Raw genomic sequence first — 27,511 nt, forward strand, 5'->3', positions numbered from 1 at the left:
AGGGGACATATCGTGCTTGTTTCTCTTTTTCACTATGCCAGACTAGGATGCCTGTAAAGCATGTCTGCCCTCAGTACAAGTCATTTAGTTCCTTCATTGCCCCACAATAGCGTTCTCAATATCCTCAGTTTAGGCCGTTCTAAGATCTCGTTGAAACGCTCCGTTTCCAGAATGACCTTCAGTAACCTCGCAACCGACCGCGTCACAACCCTTTGTGCTCTGATTGGTCAGTTCTATCAGAGGGGTGGAGGGGGTAGAGCCAAGGGGGCGGTTTTTGCAGCATGGCAGTATTTACAAAATCGCCATATTGAATGGAGCAGACCGAGTGAGTTTGCTGTTTGCCAAAACTTCACCGTAAGGCATTGTATATATATGTACATGTATAGTTTATATGTTTATACTCGGCTCTTGGTGGGTGTATCCCTCGGTGGCGGTTGTGTGACTAACTGACATCACAGAGGAGGAGCTGCTTTATCAGATTACTCCAATAAAAAGAAAGGATCCTGGTGTCGTCACAATGGTCGAAATCTCGAAGCCAAATGGCAATGACCTATTTTCAGAGGCATCAAATCTTGTTCTAGGATATCAGAAAAAATAAAAATCTAATTTTTTGAAAATTCAGGGGGTGAAAGGTCTTGTTTTCAAATTTATTATATTAGATGTAAGTAATAAATCAGGGATCAGCATGATATGTCCCCTTTAAGTTTAGAGTCAAGAGGTAAGTTTTCTTAACAACACAGACAAAGTGGTAACACTTAAAAGATAAAAGATAAATAAAAGATACCACAGCCACAGTGAAGAGAAGATGGCGCTATAATGATCGTCCCTGGGTGCTAAGAAGCTAGCAAGATTAGCTTGACAACACTACTATCCAGTTGTCAGCCATGTTTGTTTACTCTAATGTCATTTGATGCAAGAATTCCAGTTTAGAGAGTTTGATCTCTGGTTGTCATGCATTCACCAGCAAAACTCAGAGGTCTCTAACTTAGAGTTTTAACCCTTGTCAGCCTTTATAAAGACCCATTCATGCTCAACATTATAGACTGATCTAGATATGGACAAGGCCTTCTGTCCGTGCTCTGGGTTCAGTTCATCTGTATTTCTGCACGTTTCCACAAAGCTTGTTGATATGGGCCAAACAGGGCCTAAACACAGGAGCAGTACCACCAGAAACGGTGTGGGCAGTGTTGCTGTTACTACCTGGTACGTAGCTTTAGTGAGGCATGAAGAAGAAACAAAAACGGTGGAACTTTCATGATGTTTTCAATAGCCTCACCGACAACTGTCTCCTGCAACGCTGTCTCCATTTTTGTCTTTTATGTGAGATATACATTAGCAATACCTCCTATACAGTAGCCGTTTTTGTTTTTGAGTTTGTTGCTGTCAAAAACATTTGACCCTGGGCTGCCCCCCCAGTTGAGGTTTTGGTTCACACCAATGTCAACGTAAAGGATGCATCAAAGTATGTAAGCAGTGATGGTGATATAGAGGGAGAATAAATGGACCTTAATGATGTAGAATCATGATGTGGCTGACCACTTTCTATCATCTTCTATCAGTCCCATGAGCCTGTTTGCAATTTGATGAAAGAAAGTAAATCATGACAGCAGTTCCACCAACATACAGTCAGCATGCTGCTTTATATTTCAGTGCAGATGCTTCACCAAAAAGCTGAATCAGCAGGAGGCTGCGCAGTCAGAGCCTGAAACATTTATGAAGTCTGAATTGTTCGGTTCCTTCTTTACTTTCCATGACGAGTCGTCCTGCGGCTCTGCTGATGGAGTTTTAATTTGCACAGCGTCTTTACGTGCTTCGACACGAGAGAACAGGAGACATTAAACCAGTGTGAGGCTGCTTGTGGTTTCATCCAGATGTATTGCACTTTCTTTTCCATGAAGCATGTAAAAAGCACTTTACTTTTCATTATCAAGCCAGGGCCGTTGTTTGCCGGGTTTTCATTATGGTCTCTTTGGATGTGTTTAGATGAAGAACGAGTGGTTGGGCCGTGGGTGGTCTCTGTGGCTTTATCTTTACCCGTAGCATGTTCACATTTGCTTTTTTGATGAAACCTTAATTCCTGGCACAGTGGCTAACAGATTGTGTCATCCATTGAACAGGCTCCTCTTGTTTCCCTGTTGTGTTTCTCTGCCTTGCTGTGTCTGTGATCTCTTGTGTTGCTGTGAGGAGGCGAACATTACAGCAGAATGCAACCTGTCCTTGAGCTTGTAAGGATCAGGGGAGAGTTTCATGTTATGTTATTTCAAGTTTTTGTTTAAACTATGTAACACCATCAGAAGCAGTCCTCTGTGGTTAAACTCAGTGGCTAATGGTGTCTGTAGAAAAGAATTACAGAGCGTGTTATGAGCTCAAGGAGAACACGATGTACAGCACACGCTGTTTTCTTTGATCCTGCGTGTACCACAGGGACAACAGGATACAGCGTTTTGACATTTAAAGTTATTCATCTTCTGTCTCAAAGTTTGACCTTTGTCTCAACCTCCAGAAACACTTTGTTGTCATCTTATCAAGCAGTGTAAAAGTCAAATTGTCTCACATCTCCGATCACAGGAAAGTTCGGCCTGCATGGGAACAGGATTAAGCTCCACCATAAGCTGCAGAACAGAACAATAATTTGCATAAAATCATAATACCCATTATTCTCCTCTTACATTTATAAATACTCTTATTTATCCGTGGTAAACAAGCGCTCTTGAAATATCTCGCAGCAGCGACAGCCTGAAGGTATTACTGGTTTTCCTCTTTAATTGTTGATTGTTCCAGCGTCAGGCTCACAGTCTGAGGCTGATTACTCTGCAAACTTATTCTCAAGATGGAGAAAGCCTTTCAGAAACAATGCACGAACTCAAGAGTTCATTTTTCAGAACAATTAGTTTTAATTAGACATTTACAAAGATGATGGATTGACAGCCAGTGACACATTTGGGTTCACGCAGCCTTTTGTACTGCATTAGAAAAGTAAGACACGTTTAGAAAAGAGTCACAAACGCAAACATACTAGTCATCTTGCATCAGACCAACACCACACTCTGTTTAGATGTAGACCTAACCCACCTGAGGGATCTTTGATGTTTCAAGTTTTAGTAAGCCAAATCTATATTTTGGTCTCTAACATCAACCGTTTGTTTCTGTTACAGAGTTTTGAATCCTATTGTCTTCAGTCATCAACAACATTCCTCCATGGGCCAACATTTTTTTCCCACCAACACTGTGAGGACCAGATGCTCTCTTGAAATAAACAAAATTAATATTGTATCCTAAGTAATATATTATAACTGATAAATTAATTTTCAGTCTCATATTACCTGTTCTGCAACAAGCCACCAGGGGGAAATTGCAGTATTTTAGGTGTCACATTTGTGAGGCTTTCAGATGCATTGTAGTGGGTTGTGGAGAACACTGTCAGGAGAAAGGCCATCTAAATATATTCAGAGGGCTGCACAGTGGCGCAACGTTTAGCACTGCAGCCTCACAGCAAGAAGGTCACCGGTTCGATTCCCAGCTTGGCCGGTAGGCCTTTCTGTGTGGAGTTTGCATGTTCTCCCCATGCATGCGTGGGTTTTCTCTGGCTTCCTCCCACAGTCCAAAAACATGCTCACCAGGTTAATTGGTCACTCGAAATTGTCCGTAGGTGTGAGTGTGTGAGTGAATGGGTTGTCTGTCTCTATGTCAGCCCTGTGATTGACTGGCGACCAGTCCAGGGTGTACCCCGCCTATCCCCCAATGACAGGTGGGACAGGCTCCAGCCACCCACGACCCTGAACAGGACAAGCGGTAGAAGATAGAAAATGGATGAATGGATATATTCAAATCTCAGAAAATGTCTTTTCCAAAGAGCCTGAAGAGGAAAGTTGATGCAGAAAAGCTTTAATGAGGAATGAACTGATAAGTATGAGTTTATAGAGCCAACTTTTAGAAATGATGTAGCTGTGTCCCTCAGTTGAAACCAAACGAAAGAAAATAATCTGAGGCGTCACTGTGACAAACAGTAAAGCACGCGAGCTTCAATGAGTCATATCCTGAACAGTCAGAGGGTCTCCAGTCAGAGAAACATTTTTATCTTGAAATCTTCAAACTCTCATAAAAGAGGAATTATTAACCCAACTTCATCTGAAGAAGAGAGGCCAACAAGTGTGTCTCTGCATGAAAAATGGTGTTCATTATTTTTAATTAAAGGCAGGCTGTGGCAGAGGCTACTTTTCGGAGGGTGTTTGTTTCATTTTACTTAAAAATGAATAAAGTAACATATTTTGTTCTTCCAGGGTATTTTTCAGTGATATTGTAGGGGCCAGATGGAAAGCTCTGGCTAGCCAAAATTTGGCCCAAGGAGCGCTAGTTGACGTTAATTCAGTGGCTCTTAACCTGGGTTTGATCATACCCTAGGGGTTCAGTGAGTCAGTCTCAGGAGTTCGGCAGAGCCTCCGCTGCAAGACACACCCGACTCATTGTGTCAATTTGTGATGAAAGGCCCGCTTGGCCATATTTTAATCCATATTAACTATGTCGAGCAAAAAAAGAAAGTGGTTGGATGAATATGTACAACATGTATTTCCATCGTCCCATCTACATGGCTTGCAATGCCAAGTTGAGCAACTCTGGTCTCACACCAGTAAAACTAAAGGAAGTGGCACTTGCCAAAGTGAAGCCATGTAAATCTGAACTGGTCTCTCAAAGGCAACAGCAGAAGTCACACTGATTTACAGGTATTTAATTTGTTGTGAGTTCATTCACTGTGTTGATTGTGTTCTTGGAACAAGGTGATGTTCATGCATCGTTCATTTTGTGGACCAGTAAGAAAACATATACCTTTGTCTTGAATTTGAATGAATTCATATTATATTTTTCACTAATGAAGGGTTTGGTGAATGCCCATAAAAGGGCCACATTGAAAAGCTGAATTCATATATAGACTTCCACTTCTCAGCAAAGTCAGCCATGCCCACACGTGGAAGAAACTCACAAATTTAATGACTGATAGAGAAATGAGTTGCTTTGGAGCAAATTGTTTGTTTTTGTTTGTTTTTTTTAGCACTGACTTCTTTTTTATACCTGAGGTTAATGTTTGGCCAACACCCACCGAGGAGATCTGCTGAGATTATTTAATACACAGTCAGAAAATTGAACCATTATAGAATCAGCCTGTATCAGAACATATGTTTGTCTTACACTGCTGGGTTTTTGTTATTGGTTATTTTGGAGTAAAAACAATATTTGAGATACAACCAGAAAGTAGTCTCCACTGTTGACCAGAGGGTTGGAACAAAATATGCTCTATTTCTTCTCTTGAAATGGTTGGCAGAGGTAAACTGTGGTTTTTATTTCGCTGTTGAGAAGACACTGATCAACCATCATTTGAGAAGATGTGCATTTTATACTTTGAGAATAAATCAAACCGTCAAAACCATTTCTTGAGAATAAATGGAAAATGTATGGGCAACAGAGCACATTTCTGTGTGAATGTGAAACGAATCTTGTGACAAAAGTGTGATTCTCAGTAAAATCTGGTTCAAATATTAAAGTTAATTAAAATGTCAAACTTTCATTTCTGAACATCTTTTCAACGGGTGGCCAGAGCAGATTTTCTTTCTCCTCTTTCAAAGGTTGTGTAAGAAAAAAAATAGACCTCACCAGGTTGATGAGTATTTTTCATGTTTGAACGTTGGCTTTTATAATTCAGAAAAACTGAACATCAGCCTTTGCTGCACAGCAGGAAAGATAGCCTTTCCTCTAAAAAGGATTTCTTTTATGTACTGAGGACATTAAATTGAACAAGATGGTGCTTTGAAGACGGAAGCGGACCCAGAGTGCACCACTTTATCTACATATTAAGGGTTTTTAATGACGGGAGAAAGTCAGAGAACAGAAGTGAAAGCTGACAAGATGATCATGTGAAGCTCTTATGTCATAACTTATTGTTCAGGTGGAGAGAAAGTAGGGAACATGTACAGTGGGGAAAATAAGTAGTTTAGTTTAGTTTAGACAACTTTATTTATCCCAATGGGCAATTCTGATTTTGCAGTCCACCTTGGCTACACATACATCCACAAACAGCGAGACAACAATGAACAATGAACAAAAATATAAATAAAGTCCGTACATGACAGAGAGCACATCAGTACACAGCAGCCTTCAACAGTATTGAACATGTGAACTTTTTTTTTATCACATTTATTTCCACAGATGCAATTCAAACAAAATTTCGACCAGACATTGATATTAACTCAAATAATCCACACATGAAAAGAAATCACAATGTTCAGGTCCATAAATAATGATTATGTGGAATTAAGTTCGATAACACAGGAAAAAAAGTATTGAACACGCTGAGACTCATCTGATACTTAGTGGAGAAGACTTTGTTTGCAATGACAGCTTCCAGAAGCTTCTTGTATGTTTGAACTAATCGCCCACACTGCTCAGGTGTGATTTTGGCCCATTCCTCTGCACAGATTGTCTTTAAATCTGGAATAATCTTTGGTGCCCTCTGGTGAACCCTTTTCTTTAGTTCTTTCCACAAATGTTCAACTGGATTTAAGTCAGGTGATTGACTAGGCCATTCTAACAGATTGATTTTCTTTTTTGAAACCATTTGAGAGTCAACTTTGCCGTGTGCTTTGGATCGTTGTCCTGCTGGAAGGTCCAGCCACGTCTCATCTTCATCATCCTGGTGGATGGCAGCAGATTCATATCAAGAATTTCCCCATACATGGCTCCATTCATTGCTCCGTCAATTATATGAAATTTTCCAATACCATGAGATGAGAAACAACCCCATGCCATGATGCTTCCACCTCCAAACTTCACTGTTGGTGTAGTGTTTTTTGGGTGATGTGTAGTGCCATTTCTCCTCCAAACACGGTCTGTAGTATGACAGCTGAAAAGTTCAATTTTGGTCTCATCTGACCAGACAACATTCTCCCAGTATTCTACAGGCTTGTCAAGATTCTGTTTAGCAAACTTTAATGAGCTTCAACATGCCTTTTCTTGAGGAATGGAGCGGGCTGAGCGTCCATAGAGGCCATGGCGGTGGAGTGCATTGCCTATTGTTTTCTCTGTAACAATTGTACCTGCTGCCTCTAAGTCTTTCTGGAGCACTTTCAGGGTGGTCCTTGGCTCGTCTCTCTTCTGACTATCTTTCTGACTCCCTGGTCAGAAATCTTCCAAGGAGCTCCTGTGGGTCGCCTGTTGATGGTAAGATGGTGATTCTTCCACTTGGGAATAATGGCCCCAACGGTGCTGACTGGAATATTCAGGAGCTTTGATATAAGTCTGTAACCAGTTCCATTCTGATGCTGAGCAACAATCAGGTTGTGAATGTCTTCAGAGAGCTCTTTGCCTTTACCCATAATGAGATGTGTCGTATTTAACTGCTTGGTGAAAAAAACTACATTTTTTATAGGACCATCAATTTGCTCTAGCCCAGCTGATGTTGGTTTGCACTAGTTGGAAGTTCAAGTAATAATTACTGACAGATTTCAGGTGGTATGGTGCATTTCCTTGCCAAAGTATACAGCCTTTCCATGGTGTGTTCAATACTTTTTTCCTGTGTTATCGTATTTAAATCCATATAATCATTATTTTTGGACCTGAAGGTTGTAATTTCTTTTCATGTGTGGATTATTTGAGTTAATACTAACGTCTGGTCGAAATTTTGTTTGAATTGCATCTTTGGAAATAAATGTGATGAGGAAAAAAGTTTACATGTTTAATACTTATTTTCCCCACAGTATATGTCTGTAGTAGGTAGGGGGTCATCAGAATGATAAATCTGTCTTTACTTTCAACAGATGAAAACTAATAACCAAAAATATTTGACATTGAAACAGAGTCCTGTCCATGGGGAAAAGAAGGAACAACATGTTACTGAAACATCCTTACAAACAATCTGATCCCGTTGACTTATTACCTCCCCCAAAAAAGAAACAATCTGCTTTTCTTTTTCCAGGAACATATTTGTCATAGCAGCTCCAGCACAGTGCAGCCACTCGTTTGATATTCTTGTTAGTCAGAGTGCTGCTTCCCAGGTCTCCAGCCTCCTTCTCTGCATGTTGTTTCCACAGCTCCGCAGGCTGCATCGTACACTCACAGAGTGTGCTCAGCTGAAAGCCTCACACACCAACAAATGAAAATCCTGGTTCCCCGCTCGCTCCTTGAGCCAACTTAACAAGTCAACACGCGCTCAGTTAATCTCCTGAACACATTCTGCTCACTCGGCTCTCTCTTTCAATGCATCTTTCAGCCTGAGATGCATAACATCAGCGTAATGGGGGAGAGGAGACACAATACAATGTTTCCCTCCTCCCATTCCCCCTGCTCTGACACTGCTTGACAAAATACAGAGTGCATCTCTGGCTCAGGCTTTTGAAAGAGCCCAGGTGCCTTATGAAAATTGTTCTGTCGTCTTTTCTCCCACAGCAGCGGCACACTCCTCCATCAGCACTGTGGTTTGTGATATGCAGCCTGCACAGAACATGGCACACAGAAGCAGTCGTGCAGATTTAGTGTTGGTGCATACATGTGAGACTGCTGAGAGAGTGTAAATTCAGAGGGCATAATTGCAGCAATTATACAAGAAAACACTGTAACAGTGTCTGACCTGAAGCTCTGAAATGTGCTCAGTGCACTGAGGAGACCTGTGGTTTTTGGACTGGACCAGCACATTATCTGTGCAGCTGTGAAGCCTCAGAGGGAGGCTGGGGCTGCCACACAGCTAATTCTAAAAGAACAAGTTTAGACATAAATTTGTATCATCTATCACGACTAATTGCATGTTTTTGATTCTGTGCTTTTGCATTTCAAACATTTTTCAGTGCATAATATTGAAAATTTAAAGCAACTCCTCATTGCTCCTTACCGGTCCATTTGATGCATTGGAGATCCAGCGTGGCCTTGAGTGAAACTTTGTTTTTGCAACAAGCTGAGTGAACTCACTGTGGAGTTCAATCCCGTGAAAACATTGTGAATTAAAGTCTCCAGTTGTTGTTTACTATCCTCTTGTTTTTGTCAAACTTCTGTATTTTCTGGGCTATACTTAAAGTGTCAAACCACTTTGCCCCCTTTTGTTGAAGTGAAACGTCACAACTCGTGGGGCTCTAATTTCGTGGTGCAGCGCAGAGGGCACAAGCCTGGCGCACCCTGCACAGTGCTAATTTTGTGCAGCGCACTGCCGTGCGCTGCCAATGTGACAATCTGATAGACCGTCTGCGCAGAGATGGGTGTGACTGCGCACCAGGGGGAGTTGACGGCGCACCAGGGGGAGGTGTCAGCAGATTCATGTTGGCACAGTGACAATTTTGTGCCAAAAACAATGCAGAAAGTGCGCTGAAAGCTCGCCAGCTCCAACCTGGTCTATTCTCGGCGCAAAGCGGAGCGCACCTCACGCAGCTGTAATTTGGTGACAGGTACACATGTGTGCACATGTCAACAAAGCCTCAGAGGCAGGTTTCCAGAGTGTCAGGCACAATTCAATGCAATAAAAAATCACAGCAATCACTATTTAATGTAACCCTCTGAACCAGCATAGACATTTATATCTATATTAACTGTCCCGTCACATCTGATGTCAGATTAAAGCCGTTTGTCATAATGGAAAGTTAACCTGACGGCAGCTGGAAGTTTGATGCACATCTTACAATTAAACAATAAACAGCCTTAACATCTGATACTGAGTATATCTGGCTTCTCTCATATCATTTAATTCAAAGAAAAGAGGGAGAGAAAAGACGAAGCAAAAACAGACAAAATAAATGTATGTCACTCAGGATTTACCTGTGATTTCACATATTTCTCTGTTTTAGTCTTTATTTTTAACGTGATCTAAAAAGATGGAGTACATTATTGTAAGGAGGATGAGGTGGAGACACCGGGAGAGTATATATACACTATATCACCAAAGGTTCTGCTGCTTGGCGATGACAAACCAGGAGTGCAGGTGGATCAAAAGTATTCTGAATGGATAAGCCAGCTGTGTAACTGTCTCTTCATTTTGTTCTCCTATTAATGACAAAGGAACAGATTAAATCTGTCCCGGGAGCTGGCCCACAAGGTGACGCGCTTCGTGTCCTCCGATGCGCCCCACTGTCCATTCTCCTACAGCAGGGACAGCAGCTCTGACCGTCTCCGCTACCGGGTTTTTCCAGCACACTCTCCGCGGTGCTGGGGATCAGTCAGACCAATCAGATGCTGCGCCTCGGCCGCAGCGCATTAAAGGCGAGGAGAGGCGCTCATTTGATTGGTGAAAACAGCACTCGGCTGTGTTAAACCCACTCATGGCTTTTCTCCTCCCTCTCTGCCATTTGCGCGGAGGGAGGCGTGTATGCACTCCTCTGCGCTCATCTGCACCTCTCTGCGCCTTGAGTGCGCCTCTTTTGGCACTGCAGGGAACTTGCACCGGTCACACCCTGTCCATGCAGCGAAGGCCGGTGCAGGGCAGGTGCGCCTGGTCTATGAAATTAGAGCCCTTAGTTTTCAATTCTTCAGAGTAACCATGACCTGGATGAATGAGAATCTACATGGACTTGTTGTTTAAACGTCTGTCATGGACTGATGGAGCAGTTGACCTGTGTGAAATGTGCACACTGCAGACGAACATGTTCTGTCCAACTTTGCCAGTTGTTACTTTGCTTGCAACGTGCCACTGCCAGTGGTGTAAAAAGTACTTGAAAACTACACTTGAGTAAAAGTAACGATACCTCACTTCAGATCTACTCCTGTAAAAGTGAAAGTCACCAACTAATAAAATCACATGAGTTAAAGTCTTAAAGTAGCTCAAATTAAAGTAACTGAAGTATCAAAAGTAAACGTGAAACAAAACAGAAATTGTTGTCCCCCAACTCCTTCACCTCCTTCTTCCCCCATCCCTCTTCCTCCTCTTGCTCCCTATTTTTAGGTTTGACAGTGAGTTTTGGAAAGCCAACATTTCGCTATTTTTCGCCAAACACAGGAGGCACTTAAACATGTAGGATGAACCTTTAATCCAGACAAAAGCGAACATGTTTTTTAGATATGTTGACAGTTGTCTGTCTTCTTCTGAAGCAGGACTAGCAGGTGGTGTTGGTGTGCTGGTGTCTCTACTATCACCAGTGGATGAGGTTGCTTTCATCATGCTGTAGAACAAGGGCAACCAATGTGGTGCCCGTGGGCACCTAGGTGCCCGCAAGAACCATTTATGGTGCCCGAGACATGTTCCAAAAAAACAGTACTGGTCACAATGGAGCTCCTTCCTACCATCATTGTTCATCATTGATATGTGAGCAGTCTCTCTGCATAGCTTTACCACTTCTACAGTGATTTATGTTTTTAAATAGTGATTAGTGCAATTTTGTTCAGAACGACTTTATCAGACAAGAAGCCCTTTGTGCCACTTGTTTTCCCTGAGATAGCCCTCGGTCTCAGAAAGGTTGGTGACACCTGCTTTAGAATATTCCCAGGCTGTGTGCGGTTGTGCGGTCTCTCTGAGATGAGTCCCAGCTTGATATGAGAACGCCAGTTATTCACCGAGAACAGACCCAGTAGAAGTCCTGATAATCCATACGTGATCAGTCGATTATAGTCACATTTTATTTTGAAGAGAGTAACAACAGTGACAATGTAAATGTAGGGGAGTAAAATTATTTAGTTTTTCAATGTAAGTGTAGTGTAAGTGTAATAGTAAAAGTTGCAATGAATAAAAAAACTTGAAGTATAAATCCTCTCAAAACCAACTTCAGTACTGTAACAAAGTACTTTGACTTCGTTCCTTTACACCATTGCCCATTGCTCTCAGGCTTTAAAGAGGAGCTGGGCAAGTAAGTGTCATTGTTCTGCTGTGTGTAAGACTGTTCAAACAAAGTTTCATACAGGTCTAATAAGCATAAACTGTTACAAGCTTCCATGATAGAATGGCTTTTTTTAAATGAATTAACTAGATCAGGTAAGCCTTTTCCCTCTACATATTTGTGGGCAGCATATCCTTCTCAGTCAAATTGCAAATAACTTACGTGATTTTCTCCTTTCTCTGTCCATCGCAGTTTTTCTGTGCTAACACTGTTATGATAGTTTGTGACGTAGCGGGCAAGAGTCAGGTGTGCATTGTGCAACTGGTGGATCACTGTAGTAGTTGTTGTGTCATGCTGTACACCCAAAACCCAAGGTCATTGTCTAAAATGAAATCATCCCACCCAACACTTCACTTCGCTCTCTCCATTTTTCATTTTGGGCCAATTTGCTCCTCGAGGAATTCTTCTGTTTCTCTCCCTTGCTCTTTGAGTTATATCACCATGAGAGTAGATATCGTTATGCAGTCCAGATTAAAACATGTTAAGTCTCTTTATTAAACACCAAAATCAGGTCAACAAAATTCTTTACGGTTACTCACCAATCATTGATTAACTGACTGTTCACACCATGCTAACCTGAGGATGATGGGGTTGCATGGAGCCCCATTACTACACTGTACAACAGAAGACTTCTTCTATTCTGGTTTTAGGGCAGGTAGGAACTAGCATTGCGATGCATTACTGTTTATTATCATTATTCTTAAAAAAAAAAAAAAAAAACTTTTTTACATCTTTAATCAGAGAGGATGTGACATTGGATGGAGCAGGAAACAGGGTGAGAGTAAGAAGTGACGTGTAGGAAAGGAGCCACAGGCAGGACTCTGCCCAGGCTGCCAGTAAGGGCTTACCTCATGGGGTGCAAAACCTAAACCACTAGGTTATACTGACACCCTCTCCAAACTTTGAAGAGTTTAGTCTGGAGTGAATAGAAAGGAAAAATAGTACATGTAACAACTGGTAACTGCTGGTTTTTATGAATTTGTTAAATCTGCTTTTTAGCGCCTTTGTTTGTAAAGAAAGTGCAGTAATACTCATCTGATCTTGCCTGACTGCTGTGTGCTTGGAGAAAAATCTCTGTTTTTGTAAAATGTGAGCAAAATAACAATAAATCAAGTCATTTACATTGGATGAAGTTTTATAAATAATGTTTTGTCCTCCAGTCCAGGCACAACTTCTGACAGCCTGAGCTTGTTCGCTGTATCCCCACTTTAATCTATAGGCCCATAAAAGACATTTAACAATCCAAAGGCGTCAGACATGAAACCCAAAACTGTAAAACATAAAAATCACTCAAATTAAAGTCCTTACAGTGCTCATAACAACACTTATTTTGGTCATATTTAGTTTTACGGCACAGAATGTAACCGTACTTTGGGTCAAATTAGACGGAAATAAGAAAGAACTCATTCTTTTTACACAGTTACATGATAATCAGTGACAACAATCCAAACAAGGGTAACAGGGTTCATAAAGAGGTACAAGTATGTGAACTTTTCCTGGATGAAAAATTGTCCATCATAATGAGAGTCTTATGAAATATACCTGAAGGTAAAATAGTTTTTTTTTATCTATCTTAACCGTTATTTTGTGCCCTTCTGTAATTTTTCATTTCAAGGATAAAAAACTCTTCCCAGTGACCTTTAAGCCTTAATGGAGTGTGGTAATGTTCTTTGTATGCATGTTACCTCACCCTCTCCCGTGTTGTTGGGCTCGGTGTACCATGCTGCGCTGTGATTTGTGTCTGGTTTTTGCACACATCCCTCTGTCTCGTCTGAGAAAGTAGGCCTGTCTTTTTTGCATAACAGAAGGATCCAGTTCTGTTTTATATCTTTCTCTGTGAAGCAGCGGTACATGAATTATCTTCTTATTTATGCTCTTTACTGTCTCCTGAAACTGTCAGTGACTGGTACTGCCTGCCTCATGGAAAAGTTCTGTTTGTCGTTCTGGAAAAAAAAAATAAGGGCTTCTGCTCCATCAGTCTGGTCTGAGCACTTAAAACTACATTAATTTATCAGGTTTGAGGTCTTTAAAGGTTAAGGATTGGCTGACCTGTTCACTTTGTCCCTTTGTGTCATTTTTTTATTTGACTTCCCAGAACAACAAACAGATTGATCAAAGTGATTTCAAGAACAATCTGTGTGTAAGTTTATATACAAAAAGGGATCATGCATACTTCAGTCTTACTTGGTTGTGTAAGAGTTTTCAACAAACAAAAATGTTGCACAAGAACAGGAGATGTAAACAGCTTGAAAAGTGATGTCAAGTCTCGTCATAGCTGAAACAGCTCCAGGAACGTCTCCAATAACAAAAAAGCAAAATCTCTGGAAAAAAACATTGTGCCTCGTCTTAATTGGCTGTCTTTCTTGTAATTTGAAGTCTGATTACCATCTGTTTGTGCTCTTCAGTTTGTACAGCATGGCAAAGTGCGTTTGTTTCTGCTATACTAACTGGCAAAGACGGATTCATGTGGTTTGGAGCGGAGGGGCCGCTCAGTTTCTGTGGCAGAGAACAAGGAAAAGATGGTTAACTGTAAAAACTCCAACAACAACATGTCCACTGTTCTATCAACCGAGACTAAAGACTGTGTTGGTTTACTCTGAGGAGAGGATGAAAGATATATCAACAATTAAAAGGCAGGAGAGGGATCAGGTTCAGGACCATGGACAGCATCACAGGACACGACAGCTGAGAGCTGAGAGCTTCTTCTGTCAGTAAAAACTCGACCAGTTCACCATGGTTACACTGTCAGTGATTTATCAGTGAGCTGATGATACATAGCCTGACAAATCAGCGTGTATCTCCAGTGACTGTTTTCTCTATGTCTGCTTTCAGGACTGTTTCATAATTTGTTTTTTTAACCACTGAAGTTGTTTTGGACCATTTCATTTTTATTGCGGTCACTTTTTGAAACTTATATGTGTAGATGTGGTCAGTTTCTTTCAGGTTGTTTTGTGGTCACTCTGTGTTCAGCATGTATCTCTTAATTGGTGTTTGGCGTCATTGCAGTGATTCTGTGTGCTCTGTATCTCTGTTTCACATTGCTCTGCGGTAGTTTTTTTTGCGCTTGTTGTAGTTGTTTTGGAATCCTTATTTATTTTGTATTTTGTTATGCTGAAATGCTGAGTCACCACTTCAACATATCAGTCTTCTACTTTATTATTTTTGCGCTTATTCTTCTGTACGTTTTTGGCACTCTTCACAGCTTTCAAATTTAATCTATTTGATTTTAAACAATTCTGTTTGTTCAGGAGAAGTGCTCTTGTACTTTTCACATTTCTAACCCTTATACTTCAAAAAATTTACAATACTTTAAACATTTTTTTTACCCATTGAAATGAATGGAGATGTTCCATCAACATGGGAACCACACAGCTGTTCATACAAAGTAAAAAAAAACGTTTGCAAACTAAGACACGTGGATTTATCTGCCTCAGATTACTCTAATTTTTCACCTTTGGCTTCAGCAACATTTCAGCATTCATAGATGGAACTTCTCTAGTTTCATTTGTTTTTGTTATTTTGAGTTTTTTCATGTCTTTATTCAGAGGAGAGGAGGTGGAAACAGGGCCAGAGTGTGGAGTGGCATGCTAGGGAGAAACCACAGGCTCGATTTGAACCTGGGCTACCTGCTACCTCATGAGACCCGACTGTAACAATAAGACCACCTGTGCCCTATTTAACTTTTTTTTTTTTTTATGTTGTTTGCGGTTTTTAACCCTTTTTTTGGCTACCTTTTTTTTAGATTTATTTATCTCTTTAGTTAGATTTTGTGGGTCTCTGTGGTAGCTTTGTGCATCATTGTAAAAATGCTGCATTCCTTTGTTGCGTCCCCCTTTAGATGGAAGTTTGTCCAAGATTATGAATCTGTTATGGTCATTTTCCCTCCATATTTTCTTTGTATTTCTTTTTGTTGTTCATCTGTGCGATAGCAATAGATCTCAAAATATCATTTTTTGCCCTCATTTAAAGTTTAATTCAGTGCTTTATGAAGTTGTTGTTGGTGCTTTCAGTCTCTTTTTAGTTGTTTCATGTTTTTTCCTTTTTTTTTTTAAATTCTGTTGTTCTTTGCCTTGACCTTAGGGGGTAATTAAGGTGTTGTTTTGTAGGGTTGGGTACTAAATTAGGTACTTTGATAGGTACTGACTGAAATCTGTCAAAAGTACCGGGTACCAATTCATGTAAAATTTAAAGGTACCATGTTTAGGTACCTAAACACATCCTTGTTACTGTGAGGGAGTGGGAGAGTAGGGGATTTTCCGCACTGTACATAAACACAGCATTGCAAGGTTAAATATTGAAGAATAAATTTGTTAAATTGAAAATATTTTATACTAAATGATTAAACAAATTGAAATTTTTTACCATATTAGCACAAAAAAGTACAGGGCATTGGTACCGTATCGTTTCAAATATTAAGAGGTACCCATCCCTATTGTTTTGTAACAATTTTTATCTATTTGTTGAGTTTTAGCCTGAATCAGTTGGTTTTTGTCTTTTTGTGCTCTCTTTTTGTCTCCTTTTACTGCTAATGGTTGGTTTCCATCTTTCTAAAAGTCACTTTCCAGCAGTGCAGTGGTTCTGTGTCTCATGTTTTGTTTTCTATTAAACCCCTGTAAACAGAAACATTGGCTGTTCAGGAAGTTACTCATGTTTTGCACAGTTGTTCTATTATTATGCCGTTAATCTTTAAACATTTTATCCTTCAAGTGTTTCTTCTTAATTTTCTGACACATCAGTGACACACGATGGAAAGTGTCGCTCAACACCTCCCACTGATGAGGAGCAGTCTCGTCCTGTTTGTGTGTGAGGTGTGGGTGTGGGAGGGTGCAGGTGAATGAGTGAAAGCAGAAGAACAGGCAGCTTCATTTAGATGGTGCATGTGTGCATTTCTGTAAATGTGTTTCTGCGAGTGTGTGTATGAGTGCATAAGCCGGCTTAAGTTTTTGTAGCTGCAGCTCTGAGGGAGGTTAAAAGCGATCTCTGAGACCCTACAGATTAATGCCACATGAGAAGGAGGCATCGTGACACCCGGGGTCAGAGGCTGGCTGAGCACTCAGCGCTGTGATTAAGTGGTGAACTCCTCTGAGAGCTGAATGCTTCTGTCAGCGTGCTCTAAGAAAACACATCTGAAATGGAAACGGTTTGGGTTTGGGGTTTAGGGTTTTGATTGTCACTCTGTAATTTCTCTGGTGAGTGTGAGAGGCGTAGGTGTCCCCGTAACAAGGAGCTTGCTTTCTGGCTGACAGCGCCACAATGCTCGTCACTCCGAGTTTCCCTCCATTCAGTATTCCCTTATTCAGATTTTCAGAACTGTTAACAGAGCCAACCTCAAACCTCTCATACTTTGTGTTTTCCTGTTCTCTGAGCCTGCAGAGTTCACTGAATCATGTGACAGAGTGGGAGGAGAGCGTGAGCAGAGAATTAACGACATAATCGTGGAAAATTTTGACCCCTGATGTCAGAGTGGGCTCACAGGGTAGATAGGAGCACGGGAGACGATGGGACCCTGCGTGCCCACCACTCTCTCACAGACGCTGTAACACTGAGTGAGATCCTGATAGAGCTCCAGGGTCTGACTTGAAAGACTTCCTGTCAGCTCTGTTATACTCTGAGGTCGTTCTGACACTGTGGAGCTGACGGTAAGGAGTCCCCCATCTCCACTTTAATACATTAGATGTCAGTCTGGCAGTGATGACATTTATACAAATGGAGGTGGATTATATCAGATCAGTGCTGTACAAAGATTAAAGTTAGAAGACAACTTAAAATTTTGAAAGTCTCTATAAAAATAACGAGGCCTAACTTTGAAACTGTACATTTGATTTTTTTATTGATATGTTGGTGCAGTGAAGTGAAGTCCTTTGCCCTGTTTTGGTTGTAACCCTTTTTTTTTTTTTTTTTTTTTGTGGACGAACATTTTTCTTTCTTAAAATTTTTCTCCAAAAGTACTGAGCTCATGGTTATACATCCTAGTTCTGGCTCCTAGTACTTGCTATTATCAAAAAAACATTGAAATGAACTATACAGGTTGTCCGTAAAGTCTCTTTACAATTAAAAAAGTCCTGTCCCCCCAGGTTCAGTGCTTGGTGGGGGTCAGGTGGTAGGGAGAGGAGATGGGCTTCCACAGATCTGAGGTTACGGGGGGGCTGAGCAGGTGGGCAGAAGAGTTTGTATTGCAGTTTATTGAGTTGTATCGAAGGGAGTCTGGAAGTGATAAAAGCAGAAGTGATGATATGTTAAATTGAAAAATTTTACCACCAATCAAATTTATAAAAAGTACAACATAAATATACACAAAAAGTACTTAAAAATTGGGGGCAGTTTACATGACAACAGTTTGAGGGTAAAATGCAAAAGTTTTGTTGTGTTTCAGCCTTGCGTTTACTCGGAAACAGCGTTTCAGCCGATCTGAAAAGCAAACTTTTGAAAACAGGCTCCAGAGTGGGACTTTTCTAAAACACTGACGACATTGCTGCCATCTCAACAGTTAGCCAGCATTTTCAGTGGAAATGCTGACGTCACACTCCGCACGAGCGCATACAACAGAACAACAGTACCGTTCATACAATTGTCGGGAACTACCGTGTTGTGCTAAATCTGCTGATTGTCTTTAAGAAAATGAGCAGCTGTTACTCCACTTCTGCACTTAGTATTCCCCATTACACCAGGGCTGTTTCCCAAAGCCCAGGTACCTTGCCATGCCTTGGTCTGATGTGGGCGTGGGCAGGCATCCACATCATCAGTCGCTGCCCAAGTGCTGTTCCAATGTTCATGTCCTCCGGAGGCACATGTCCTCCGTTTGGTTAGCATGTGGCTAATTGACCAAGGATACACAGGTGTATCTTTCGCTGCCTTGCCATGGCTATAAATACCCAACATGCAATGTGTGAATCTACGAAAAAGGAAAAAATGGAAGGAAAAAACACACCAGAGAGACGCTCCAGCGGAGGAGCACAGTAAATTCTAATTCAAATATAGGTAACAAAAAACACCTCTAAAAATAACAACTTATACCATGTCCACCACTTAACTCTTTTGTGTGTCACTCATGTAACTATAATTAATGAGAAGCTGCACCTTCAGAGTGTCAATGATGCGACAATAAAAAAGCAAAAAGCGTACAAAAGTGGCAAGCCATGACAGTATTTGTAGCCGCTTGGGCATACGGTCTACTCCCACGTTTGTATTTAACTTTCCAAGCACTGACCACAGTGCAACACATGTTATGTGAGACAATGTAACTCCAATTACATATATATTTGTGACAGGAATCTGATGGTAAAAGATATGCCTTTGTAGGCTGTTCCATTAGCATCTCCTTTTGAGCAGAGGCAGGACACTTGCCTTGGATTGGAAGGAAGTGGCTTCGGAGGCACTGCCTTCAAAGGCAAGGCAAGGCAAGGTACCTGGGCTTTGGGAAACAGCCCAAATGATCAGCTCAACTCTACTTTGGTGGAGATCTCCCAAAAGCGGCTTCTGGACGACACAGTTATATCGCCAACTATAGGTCTGGCATGCTTATTACAGCGATTTCAGTCCCTCAGCGTTTCCGTGTAAACGCAGATATATTTTACTCCTTTTCGACTGCGTTTTAGCATTTTCAGATGAAATGTCGTGTAAACGTGGCCTTGGTACCATTGAGTACCGATACGGATTGTCAGGTACCGGGCATTGGTACTGTATTCTTTTATGTGTGAAAGGTTCCCAACCCTAGTAGGAAAGAATTGGGTTTGAGTAAAGGTTTTAAAGAAGACACACTCATGATGGACCTAAGATGAGCCAGCAGTAACCAAAGACCCCCTCAGCAGACTTTGACCTGACTCTGTGTTAGGGTTAAGAACAGGCCTGGCTTAGGGGTTTGTGAGCTGGTCAGGAAAATACTGACACATTGAGCTCTTTGTGGGTAAATAACAGGATCTGAAAATAAATGTGAAGCAAAGAGAGAATTGTCGAGTCACTACTGAGGTAAAACTTCTGTAGACACTGGTGAGACTCAGTCTGAAGGTCTTGGGTGCAGCTGACACATGTAGCTGCTCTTATCAATCTTTTATGACAATATTTAAAACAACAGAGCAGCAATGCAGAGCACAATTACATAAACTCAGCCTCTTTTCATCAACACTTCATGCTCATTCTCTTTCAGCTCTTTTGTAATATTCTTTTTAAACGCACAAGGACGTCTGTTTTTTAGTGACAGGCTCTTTGTTCGAGTCAGCGCTCACTTCTCCCCGCTGGAAAACCAGAAACGAGAGTCTGAAGTGTGCCCCCTTTGAAGTAAAAGTGGATCACAAATTTGGAGGCCTAAAGGTCAGAGCTCTGCTAAAGGTCTCCTGTTTGAATTATGAATGTGTACCTGTGCAGACATGAAGCAGGACACCACTGAAAAAAGCTGTCTGCTGTATTTAAGCCTCTCATTGGACGGCATTAAAGAGACAGTGCACAGAGCCGGCTCCAGATGAGATGTGAGATGATAAAACACAGATGTGCTCTCAGTGCTCAGCATCAGGAGCTTGATATCTTTACGTGATGGAAAAAACATGTTATGGTTATGAAGATATAGTTTCCTGGCGAGGCAGCGACAGTCAGAGTGTGGAAATGGTCGGATGTTGCTTGTTTTCCAATAGCTGCGTTTCTCTGCTTGTTTCTTGCAAATCATGTTACACAAACAAGCATGATTAACTCGATATCTGAGGAAATTGAATAATAGTCGGGCTCATGGTTCACTGCTGAGGAAATAAAGTCTGTGATTGTGCTGCCAGGTCGTTTGTGTGGTGCTGCAGCGGTGCCAGAGTGAGTTCAAGAGTTTGTCACAGAGGAAAAAGCCACGGACAGCTCTGATGCAGAGCATATTTGTGACCAGTGGAAATAAAGATTCGATCTGCTGGTCAGTGTGGTGGTTTTAGTTGTTACCACCATTGATGTCATCCAGTTTGTTGTATTTATGACTTTTCTTTGTTTTTCTGTTGTTTCCGTGTAGGTTCATCCTGGTCTTCAGCTGCCTGGTCCTCTCTGTGTTCTCGACCATCCCGGCTCATCAAGACTTCTCCTCCTACTGTCTCCTCATCCTGGTAAGAAACCACTGACAACCGTCTGACAAATGAAAGCATCTGTGAATAAAGAGTGCATTCATCCTGCTACATTTTTTATTTCATTCCAGGATAAAGTCATAAGACACACTCATATCAGAATCAGAATACTTTGTTGATCCCCGAAGGGACATTTTTTATTTCAGTTACATCCCTTTCAAGACACATAAGAAAACAAACTCAGACATGGGAAAACAGACATGATTTGGGGTCAACCTAGGAGCTGGCCAGCTACCCAGCGCCCCTTTGTAATAGGTATGAAACAACATTGGAAGAAGAGAGGGAAAAAATGTAAATTCCAGACTATTCCCCAGCAGGGGGCGTAGTTTGAGATCAAGAAAAAACACCTCAGCGTATTAGCACATGATAACAACAAATAAAAACTCGAAGTCTTGCACAAATGTCACTGTTCAGCCACCAGGGGGCGCCCACGCAGCCTTACTCAAGTATGTGCGCATCAACCCTCTGCAGTTGAACTGTAATGGAGCCAAAGAGGGCGTTGAGTCCAAGGTTGTGTGAGAGCCATGTGACTTCATGTATGTGTATGTGTAAGCCCATGGACTTCATCCCTAACAATGTCTCTGCCGTCTGATGGTGACAAGGAAACGACCTCAAAGAGTTCTGATCCAAAGACAAGTTCACAGGCGAAAAGTGGGGGATGGGGTGGTAGAGTATCTGTCTGCATACCATCCAGGAGAGTAGAGCATTATCAGCCTACTAAGGCCGACACGGAGGAGCTGAAAGAGAGATAAAGAGATATGAGGTATATCACAAGGCTGAGAGAAAATCCAAATTTTCCAACAAGAGGTCATGGGACGTGTCAGCTCTGGCCTTATTTGTCATCTATTATGACACTGCATGGGACAACATGATCAACTCTCTCAGCTGGCAGGTCCCAAAGCCTCACGTTTGCTGGTTCAGGCTATGATGTTACTTATACCACAAAGTCTGACCTGAGCATTAGGAGGTTATGTGGCTTAGCTAAAGCAGTCTGAGCAGCTGCACTGTAAGACTTTGATGTAAATTTATAGCAAGACCCAACAGTAATGTACTGTATGTTGAAATAACAGTGTTGTAATGTTATAAACAATGCATTCTGGGAATATTAACACTTGCCTATGGTCCCAATGGTCAAAATTCCTAAATTGATAAAACTTGAAACTGGATTTGGTTAGTTTTTGCTCCTTTTTTGTATTTTTATGACATTCTTGTACATCAGACCAGGGGTGGGTAAGAGCATTAATGAATCGATGCATCACATATTTCCTCGACCAATCAAAAATTGATTCAGCAAATCCTGTCAGCCAAAGCAGCAGCAGCAGCCACATGCTTCAGCTTTTGAGTCTGATGTTTGGGTTGTTTCATTGCTCCAAAACATGCAGAGACATACCACATGTGTTCACATGGGCATGAAAATCAAAACTGAAGCGGTTAAATCAATATCAAGTCATCAATATCAAATCGATCACAACCTCAACAATGTAAATTGAATCACATTGTGAGTTTCATACCCAGCCCTGCATCAAACAGATCTACCTACCATCGCTCTTCATTGTACTGACATAGAGGCGCGCTCAAACGCACCAGCAGGCTGCAGCTCCACAGCTTTCCATTTATTATGTGCTGTAACAGCTGAAATACACTAAATGCGTCTGTAGATCGGGTAGAGATGGATGGTGTATAACAGATAGGTTTCCATTCAAGTCAATCTGTCAACTTACACTGGATCTGTTCTGTTGCAGTTGTCTGCATTGCTGGTTTGTCGTGTTGCAGGTAGTATGCAGCTGTCCTATTTCTGATGGACGTGGAGCTGTGATGCATAATTTCAGCATAGGGAAGATCAAGTGGAACAGGAAGTTGTGACCAGAAACTACCTAAAAACACCCAGTGACTTTCAAAATAAAACAAACCGTGTAAAATTCACTTTGACTAAAAGGATAAATGGACATCTTGGCCCTCATTTATCAAACGTGTGTACGACTGAAAAATGGTTCTACGCTCCTTTCCACGCACAGATCGGCATTAATCAATCTGAATGTAGGCATCGGGTACGCTCAAATTCCACACCAGGTCTGAGTTTGTGTAAGCAAGTTTCGTGTCAGTGGAGAGCACGTTGCATCGAGGGAAATCCATCCGTGGAAGAGAATTATTAGATCATATGAGCACAAAACAGAAACACTGGAGTTCTTGGATTAATATTTCCTTGAATTAGATATGACACCAAGACAAAAATAAATTCAGACTTCAGCAATTCCGTGGGTCCGTCCAGCTGAATCTTGAATATTTAGGGCAGTGTTATGTAAATTACGGTTGTTTTCAGCCGCCACATTTATCAACAGCTGAGCAGGCGTACGCCGTGATTGGCCCTGGTATGCATGTTTCATAAATCACACATGAAAGTTGCCGAAGGATCATTTTTACACCCAGATCTGCACCAATTCTCGTTCAAGATTGTTAAATGAGGGCCAATGAGTGGAGCCAGACCAGGTGTCAACAGGTTTGAGGTTTTACAGCCAAAGATGAATGAAGTGAGACTTATCAATGGAGTAGGAAGAGCAGGAACTCCTTGGTCTGTGACCCCAGTGGTCTGTAAGTCATCTAGCTTGTTAGACTGAATACGCTGCCGGTTTGAGTTGATGAACAAGACGCAATGGAACAGAGTTGGACTGCAGACATATCTGATGTATTTGAGGTATCAGACTGTCCGCATTAGTTCTGACTAAATATAAACAATAAATCTGCAGTCTTCCCCAAATTATTTCTATATAATGCAAGGCTGGATGTTCCTTGATTTTTTTTTTATTTTTTTTTTTTTTAACAGGCTAAAAACATTGCCACACTCGGCTGATCTTATAAAGGCAGGGCATCTAAAGCCGCGTTTCCACCAAGCAGACTGGTTCGGTTCGTCTCAGTATGGTGCACATTTTGTGGCGTTTCCACTGACTTATCCAGGGACAGATCCCCAAAAACCGGGGCGAGCCGGCCTACTTTTTTGGGACCCTTCTGTGTGGGTGCCAGACTGAACTGAAAGGGGGAGCTACAGCACTGCAGACCATTGATTGGTCAAAAGAATCGTGACTTACCCCGACAGCGGCTGCATTTCTCCTGGCGGCACACAGACTTCTCTGAAACGAAGCTTGATTACAATTTGTATCAAAGAGCTACATGCCAATCACAGAGAGGATGAAATGCCGCATGTCTTCAATCTATGCTCTTTGTTTACTGTGACACGATTTTCGTCTTTGTTGGATTTATTAGCGGGGTAAACTGTGTTGCGCTGCTACGGCGTCACGCTATTATTTAACAGCTGGGGCTTGCGGCATCAAGCTTACACACCGCCTTCCACAAGAGAGCACAGTTTGCTGTGGAAAATGCAAACCGGATCAGGCTTAGCTGTACCAAACCATCCCAAACCGTACTGAACCTAACCCGACTGCTTGGTGGAAACAGGGCATTACATTTACAAAACTAGCTTGAAGTGACAAAGTTCCTCGATGTCCCTCTTTAACTGAATTTAACTGAAAAAAAATGCCCTCACCCATACTGCTTCTCCTGGTGCCAAGTGCCAGTGAGTTAAGTGCACAGCTGCACAGGTAAAGAAAGAGTTGTCAGTGCAGCAAAGTGTATTACAGAGAGCAAGACAGGAGGAAAACTAAAGAACAGGTCTAGACTTCTTGATGTCCATCTTCAACCATACTGAGAGTTCAGCAGTTCAACAGTACAATGTTTTTTGTGACATTATTGGATGTTCAGCAGCCCGCAGGCCATTTGAGTTCCAGACCCCTGCTCTGAGGGATGTCCTCGTTAGATATCCTCAGATTGGCACAGTGTTATGCTCTTTATAATATGTGGAACAGGGGCTCACTTGATGTTGGTGAGTAATTTAAAAAGTGCGCCCTCTTCATGTGTAACAGTGTAAATCCCCTTCAACATTATATGGAAATGTAGTAGTTTGAAAATCGGCACAGGTTTAGTCTGAACATCCAGCATTCTTACTCTATGTCCATGTTTAAGATATGGAAAAATATAATAACCCCTCTTCAATTTGGGTTTAAAGTGTGTTTGAAAAAACAATTCAATTTCATGTCCTTTGTTGGGAATGGGATTATTGCTGATGAACTACTGAGAATGTTCTGTCACATTCAAAACTCATTGTTGAAGCCATCCACAGTGATGAAGTTTTTCACAACCTTACTCACTGCAGATGACTCAAACCACTGACCACAGAAGAATCACTTGGTTCACAGATCGATGCGTCTGTTTGAGTATTTTTTTTCTCCTTACTGCTCGCCTCAGTTGGTTAGGTGATATTTTGCTTTCTCCGGAAGCAACACAAATTATAAACACTATAGAAGACTCCTCTAACTTCTGTGTGCCCTCCCCCAGCCTCTCTGGATGACGTGCAGTGATCAGAGCTGCTTACCTGAACCAGTGGAGGCTGTTAAAGTGACTTCACATGAACAGATTATCTGTGACAATCATCATCAGAAAAAAACAAAATCGCTCTGAGGACACGGTCAGGATGACTAAACTCTTCCTGGCTCTCTGTGTTTGGACAGGAGTTCGTGATGATTGTGGTGTTCGGGTTGGAGTACATCATCCGGATCTGGTCCGCGGGATGCTGCTGTCGGTACAGAGGATGGCAGGGACGCCTCCGCTTCGCCCGCAAGCCTTTCTGCGTCATAGGTGAGTTTACACTACAGTTAGTTTAAACTACAGAAGCTCCGAAGGGTCTGACGATGGATAATTCTGATCTAGTCAACAGATTTTAGGACTTAGAATTATGAATTTTAACATTTTTTTTTAAGTTCTTTGAATTTTTTTTCCATTTAAACAGAAAACTTTCAGGGTGGATATTGAATTTATTTATTTATTTATTTATTTATTTATTTATTTATTTATTTATTTAAATTTATTTATCTATCTATCTATCCATTTATTTACATATTTGAGTATTCTCAAAATTTTAGTCAATAGTAATTCAACAACATTGATATTATCTTGGATGCCCTCATACACACTGCTCAGACAGCCTCGACATTAAATGTACTTGTTTTGACATACTCAGCCCCTTGTGGCCAAAAGGAGTACTACAACAACAATGCTAAAAAATAAAAAAAACACCCCTTTTCAGTCATTTTTGGGTAATTAGAGAGTAATTTTTGTATCCTGTTCAAAGATAAAATGAGAATACAAAACTTTCACTGATGATAACAGCCAAAAAGACAAAACCTGCTCATAAAACCTTAAAAAAGGAAAGGAAATTTTGGTCATGGGTGCAGACAAGTCGATGCCTATATCTTTTTAAATCTTGTCCGAGGGTTAATAGTGTTTTTTTTCTTCACCGATGCTCTCATTTGCTGTCTTCTGACACTTGTAGTTAATCACTAGTGTGTTGTTAAATGCTGAATCTGTCACTGACCCTAACTAAGGTTTAAAGGCAGAAACAGTCATCGTGATATTTTTTCCTTCAGGATGAAGAAGATTTTTATGTATACTTTGTTTTGCTGCTCTCAAAGTGAATTTCTGGCCAGCAGAAAACCCTAAGTTTCTGGTTTCCTCTCCTCCAGGAGAAATGTTTGGATCATGTGGGGAATATACCAGACACATATCCAGCCCAGCTCCACTCCACTGCATGTTTACTGTGTACATTAACTCACCCGGGCTGTTCAGCCCCGCACCTTACACAACCAGGAGTTTCCATACTTCCTAATCCATTAGTGAGCCTCTCCTCATTTATGTTGGGCTCTGAACATCCAACCTGTTGATTGCTGGCCTGGCTCCACGTATTATGTTTTTTTTAGTTGTAATCTGGGTAAATAAGACCTGGTTTTGTTGTTTTTTGTGTTTGTTTTGTAGGTCACTGGCTGATTTTGAGTAGTTTCCTTGCAAAACTTAATGTTCTCCATGATCTGCTTTTTGTTTGAGTGATACGACATAGCTTCAGTATCTGACAAAAATAGGGCTGTTGCTTATCTGCTGGGACCTGCTGGAGCAGGGAGGCAGCCAGAGCATAACAGAGTGAATCCAGTGTGAGTGGACACAGTAGCCCCATTTACATGGGTCCAAAAATCCTATTTGCAATCAGATTGAAAGGTCAGTCGGACTTAAAATCTCTCATGTAAACACCTTAGCCAATCTGATTCACCTGGATCTGACTGTATTTCTGGTCTGATTGTAAAAGGTAGTCTATGCCGATTGATAATCTGCTCCATGCTCCATGTAAACGGCTGAGTGGAGCTGTTTGGGTTGTTAGAGAGGATTTTTCAGTCTGTGCTTATGCTTCCTAGTAAGTAAGAGGCCCATAAGTGACGTACGCAGAGCAACATGCGGCCAAATGAAAACAAACATGGCGAACAAACAGAAAAACTGGAGACAATAAGCGTCCCTGACAAAACACTGTGTGGATCCATCTTTCTAGAGGTAAACAGGAAGCAGGAAGTGCACCTCTTCTTCTCTTACACAAATCAGATTCACTAAATCTGATTGATTTTAGTCAGATTGAGGAAAACTACCCATGTAAACGGGGCTATTGACTTGAATAGAAACTGATCTGATTGTGTGCTGTGACAGAGGGGATCAGACCAGAGT

General features: G+C 41.4%; 1 protein-coding gene across 6 annotated transcripts in view; it reads left to right on the forward strand.

The window, feature by feature from the left end:
* The window catches only part of LOC141801114 (potassium voltage-gated channel subfamily KQT member 5-like), a 244,727-nt gene that overhangs the window by 155,521 nt on the left and 61,695 nt on the right, over nt 1–27,511 (forward strand). For all 6 annotated transcript variants that reach the window (XM_074684025.1, XM_074684036.1, XM_074684062.1 and 3 more), the window contains 2 exons: nt 20,812–20,902; nt 25,480–25,606. In XM_074684025.1, coding sequence (XP_074540126.1) covers nt 20,812–20,902; nt 25,480–25,606 — 218 coding nt within the window. The remainder of the gene's footprint in view (nt 1–20,811; nt 20,903–25,479; nt 25,607–27,511) is intronic.

This window comes from Halichoeres trimaculatus, unplaced genomic scaffold (genome assembly GCF_033239565.1).
Source record: "Halichoeres trimaculatus isolate MK-OKI-2021-1 unplaced genomic scaffold, fHalTri1.1 fHalTri1_scaffold_2, whole genome shotgun sequence".
NCBI lineage: Eukaryota > Metazoa > Chordata > Actinopteri > Labriformes > Labridae > Halichoeres > Halichoeres trimaculatus.